Consider the following 4,969-nt stretch of genomic DNA (forward strand, 5'->3'; position numbering starts at 1 on the left):
AAAAACAAACATTGTTTTTAACAATGAGTTAAAAGCATGAATTTATATTTTGTTTAAAATAAAATAAAAAATAAAAATGTAGCTCCTTTGAATAAGAAGAATCAGTCTAAAACCAATGTTTTCAAGTGAAGATGGAGGTTCTCAGGAAGTTATATTCATAGATGTATTTTAATTACATATATAGTTAATTAAATATTTTAAATGACTATAATATAAAATTGGACATTAATTAAAGTTAGTACTAATAATTAATTTTTGTTTATAAAAGTAAACAAGCAAATCAAGCTGTTTTAACATACAAAGAAGAGGTGATGGCTTTAAAATTGAGAAAGCTTGTTTCTTTTAAATGTCTTTAAAATGTATATTTTCACTTTTTCAAATAAAATGACAAACAGCCCATAGGCAGTRATAATTTGCAAAGGGAAGTGTCTGCATTACATTTAAAATTAATTTCATTTGAACCCCCACATTTACCATAAAACATTACCTCACCCAGTGTTTGTATGGCTTAACAGATTCATTCTACTTGATTTATAGAAATCTTACATCAAGTGTTTACTTATGTCTGTTTAACAACCTGTTAAAATACAGCAGAATGCAGGAAATGGCGTCTACTTTATTCAAAATGTTCTGGGGGAGGACCCACAGACACCCCCCTAACATTATGAATACTTCTGCCACTGAAAAATGTAATAATGTAAGGACTCCATGTGTAAAGATACAGAACATAACTGGACTGTTGTAGAAGTGCAGATAGTTTCTGGTCTCTGTACGTCACAGAATCAATAATATCTGTAAAATAAACTGAACATCTGTTGGCAAATAGTTTTTAAATTTTCATTTTACAACAGCATAACATGTAGGCGCCACTGTAAAGTAGTGCAAGTATGGCTGACTTCATGTACGACACAGAGCTGCTAAAAAACACGAGTTTCACTTTCTGTTCATCCAAGGAGCAGCCATGTTGGAATGATGTCGGGTTTGGTCGTGTTGCACTGAGGTACCGACTCAAAATTCCAACTTTAGGGGCCGTTCCAGTTGATGTGTTGAACACAGAATTGTCGTCTGTGTATTGGGATGTAGGCTAAGCGTTTTCAAAGGGAAAACAAATTTCACACACTGAACTTCAGCACCAAGAGTCTCAGGTTCTGAAACTATTGAATCCGTGTACTGCAAACAGAGCGGATGTGGGGAATGAGTGTTGGGAGGTGCTCGACTTAAAAATAGAAAACTGTTTTTGTGAAGATGCCTAACACGATCAAGCAACAACAAATTTTCCAGGATGTGGATTAAATTTCATGTCCGTGTGCAGAACTCCACGCACCAAAGTAAAGCTTTTCTCGCTCTTATCGTTTTTCTGTGCCCCATTTCTGTCAGATAATTACATATTCTATTGAGAATATACCTTTTGCTTCCAGAGCAGGATGTAGAATCCAGCATTTCTGATGTCAGCCAATCAGGGACCATCCATCCATCAAGTCTAACCCTGGGACTGAGCCTCAGATAAGATTCTTATTTCCCAGAACTGCTTTATCTGTCAATGAGCTATAAAGAACTGGCACAACTGAAGGCACTGTTCCCCAAATGTCATTCAAAGATGAAGCTTTTATTTATAAAACAGTTCCACAAGAATAGAGCATTCACATTCATTGGTATACTAGCATTAAAGGCTTGGTAAAAATGAGCTGAAAAGGAGCAGTTTGCCTTTTTACAGTACCTCAAAAAGCAATTTAAGCTTCAGAAAACAGTTTCTACAAAAATATTTGCTGTGTTTATTGCAAACTCCTGCCTCGTTTAACTGTACAGTGTAATGATTTATGATTATGCATAATTGTTAGAAAAAATGTATAAATCACACAAACGCAGGAATTAAAACCTTTTTACRGTTTAAACATTTCTAATAGAAATTGCAGTCTTCAGTGAAAACAACCAAATCCAGGTGGCTACGTTATAAAATGGAGAAATAAACTAATATTTATTTTAATTTAAAAAAAAACTGAAGCTAAGAATTCAAGCTTTCAACCCAAAATCTTTTCAGCTAAAATAAGGTATACATAATCAACCCTAGAAATAAATAAACAGCAGTAACAGCATTATGCCCTGTTCAGTTCAAAATAAAAACCTAGGCAAACAGTACTTTAGTGCACCAAATACAGCTAAAAGGCTTGTTGTGAGTTTGTCTCCGTCCTGATTGTTAGGGCCAAGAAGTCTCTTTTGACCTTACAGCTCTTAATGATAATCTTTCACYTTTATTTTTACCAAAGGCTGCACAATATATTGAAAATTAAAGATACTTTATTATGAATATGTGCAATTCCAACAACCTAAAGAATTCATTGTAAACATATGGATTYTCGAAATGCCCACAGCAGATTCAGATAGTGGCCAAAATGTGGCYTTTTTCCCCACAAGAGATATTCTTGTATTTAATTTGTTTTCTTAAYATTGTGCAGCCTAAAACCAAATTTGAGCTACCAATAATCTGTTGCGTTTGGTTAATCACAACACCCGGTGAAAAACCTGATTCAGCTCAGCATCCTGTCACCATCGATCTGCTGGACTTCAGCCCCTTTCTCAGCASTTGGGACATTTGTGACTGACAGACAAGGACATTCTCCGCATTTTTTTCCAGACAAGGTCAAAAATCTGAGCCGTTATGGGAATGCGATATTTTTATTTTAGATCAGGCGAAAGCCCAGAGAGCCGGAGCTCGCACATTCACACCAGTGCTTGGCAGATTCGTTGCAGTCATCGATGGGACAGAAATCACCTGGCTGCGCCGCTGTAGGAAGAGAAGCCAGGTGATCTGCCAGGAGATCATTTACACCAAACCCTAGGAAGASGTGGCGTTCCCAGAGTTTGTGGCACAGCTTTCAGCCGTATCAAAGAAGCAGTCTTCGTTCACTACAGAAGTCAGACTTTGGACGCTGAACTCTCTCTCTAGCAGTAGGTTGAGGTCCACCGCTCCACACGGCGATGTTGGATCCAGCTGACTGTCCAGTGACCGGTTCTGCTCCCTCGTGTGCCACAGCGCGCCCTGGCTCCTCCTCAAACTGCTGGGTTTTTTCTGAACGGCGCTGAAACTTCGCTGCGCCAGCTTGTGTTGAAGCTCCGGCGTGTCGCCCGTTCCCTCCGGCTGAACCCGCGGGGCCAAAGAACATTTGGAGACGACGTCGTCGCAGAGCCGAAGCTGGAGGATCTGAGCTTCGATGGCGCTCGTCGGGGAACCGCTGTCCCCGCTGTCCCTCCTCGGGCCCGCCTCGCTAAAACCGTCGTCGTCCTCGTCGCTTAAAATGTCCGACTCCTTCACAGAGGTGGAGCGGGGGTTTGAGCCGGACGCGTTGGGCGGAGACCAGCTGTGCGCGTCGGAGGCGCTCAAGGCCGGAGGAGCCCCAGAGAAGCTGTAGGTTCCGCTGCTCAGGCTGCCTTCATCAGAGTCCAGCCCCAGCTTGGGATTCCCTCCCTGGGAAGAAACTTCCTCAAAAGGCTGCTTACACAACCAGGAAGCCCTGGAAGAACCTGATAAGGAAAGGTAAAGAGAAGTCGTTATCGAACTAAAAACACATGTAGACACATTTTATGACCCTTTCAATGTAAGATAAAACTATAAACACTGAGAATGAGCTCACCTAGCTTGGCAGAGGCGGGCAGAGTCCTGCACAGGGGGGGCAGGTCTTCCTTACAGCTCCTCTCTAATGTTCCCTCATTCTTCATGTTCCTCCTTATGTTCTCCCTGAGGAGGGAGCGGATCACCTTGATGATGTTGATCTTATTCTCTGGCACACTGAAGAGAAAAAAAAACTTGATTTTTCAGACTCTAGACATAGATTAGGAGGATTTTTTGCAAGACTTGTTTTAGTGGGAGTGTACCATGTAATTTCRTGTAATTTGACAGGTATAATGAGAACTCTGAGTTTAGTCACAGGCTTCGCTCCTCACTGTTATAAAAATCGAATTACTAAAAGCTAAAAACACAGCAGACATAACTAAAACRTTTGTTATGTTTGACTTGACAAAGGAAAGACTGTTAAAAGGTGGCATCTCTCTGGGCTGTGACTGATGAGGACTAGTTAATGACTTCTGAAGGTTTTTGATTTTTTTTGGTTGAGTCACAGAGGCGCACAGTCTTGTCACTTAAATCTAAAGCATGTTTAAAAGTTTTCTCTCAAATCTTTTTTAATTTTCAAATGTCTGCATGAAATCTCTCCTTTGACAAAAAACTCAAATAGAGTCAAAAGGACTCAAATGTCCAGGTAAAAAAAACCCACAAAAACTAAAAATTATTGAGCCACTGGTCACATAATACTTAARGAAATTTTCGGTTGTCTCTGAACTCTATTTAGTTGGAATTTTGAATTACTAGTCTCCAACAGTGCCTTTTAGGGTGTATTCACACCTGACATATTTGCTCTGCGTTTCCCCCGTTGGCTCGGACCTTCTTTGCAGGTGTAATACACTCATGATTCCCGGTGCAGATCAAACAACTGGACCGAGACCCATTTTTGAGGTGATCTTGGTCTGCTTCCAAACAAACTCTGGTGCGATTCTTATCTGGTGTGAATACAGACCGGCCTCGAACCAAACCAACTACAGGAAGCATGCGCCTTTTTGGACTTCACGAGCCATTGTTGCAACATTAGCCCTTCGGTGTTGCTAATGCTAACATTGCGCTACAAAAAAATGAGCCGTTGTGGGTCAGAGAACGTGAAGCATCGCATCTCCTTCAGGTTGCRGCATGCTTTTCACAACACCGTCCCAAAATTCTATCATCGTAAAACCACCACTGAATGAGCTGCTCTTGACATTCTTGATGGTCAGGTGTATAAACGCCATCTTTATTTCCTGGTCAGTGCTCGGTCCCGCCCCCGTCATTTCTGTCCAATGGGAGCAATGGGCCTCATGCAAGAACATGTTCGTATTCTTATCCTAAATTTCTCTTACTTTTGTTCGTACGAAGGGTTCGTACGAA

At 40.8% G+C, this 4,969-nt stretch overlaps 1 protein-coding gene across 1 annotated transcript in view; it reads right to left on the reverse strand.

Annotated features, from left to right (window-relative positions):
- Positions 1-1,576: 1,576 nt before the first annotated feature.
- tiam2a (TIAM Rac1 associated GEF 2a) overlaps positions 1,577-4,969 on the reverse strand; it is a gene marked incomplete in the record, with an annotated part of 77,067 nt that continues 73,674 nt past the window's right edge. Inside the window, 2 exon segments of the mRNA XM_014010661.1 lie at positions 1,577-3,519; positions 3,630-3,784. Of these exon segments, the coding sequence (XP_013866115.1) occupies positions 2,834-3,519; positions 3,630-3,784 (841 nt within the window).

This window comes from Austrofundulus limnaeus, unplaced genomic scaffold (genome assembly GCF_001266775.1).
Source record: "Austrofundulus limnaeus strain Quisiro unplaced genomic scaffold, Austrofundulus_limnaeus-1.0 Scaffold2, whole genome shotgun sequence".
Classification (NCBI taxonomy): domain Eukaryota; kingdom Metazoa; phylum Chordata; class Actinopteri; order Cyprinodontiformes; family Rivulidae; genus Austrofundulus; species Austrofundulus limnaeus.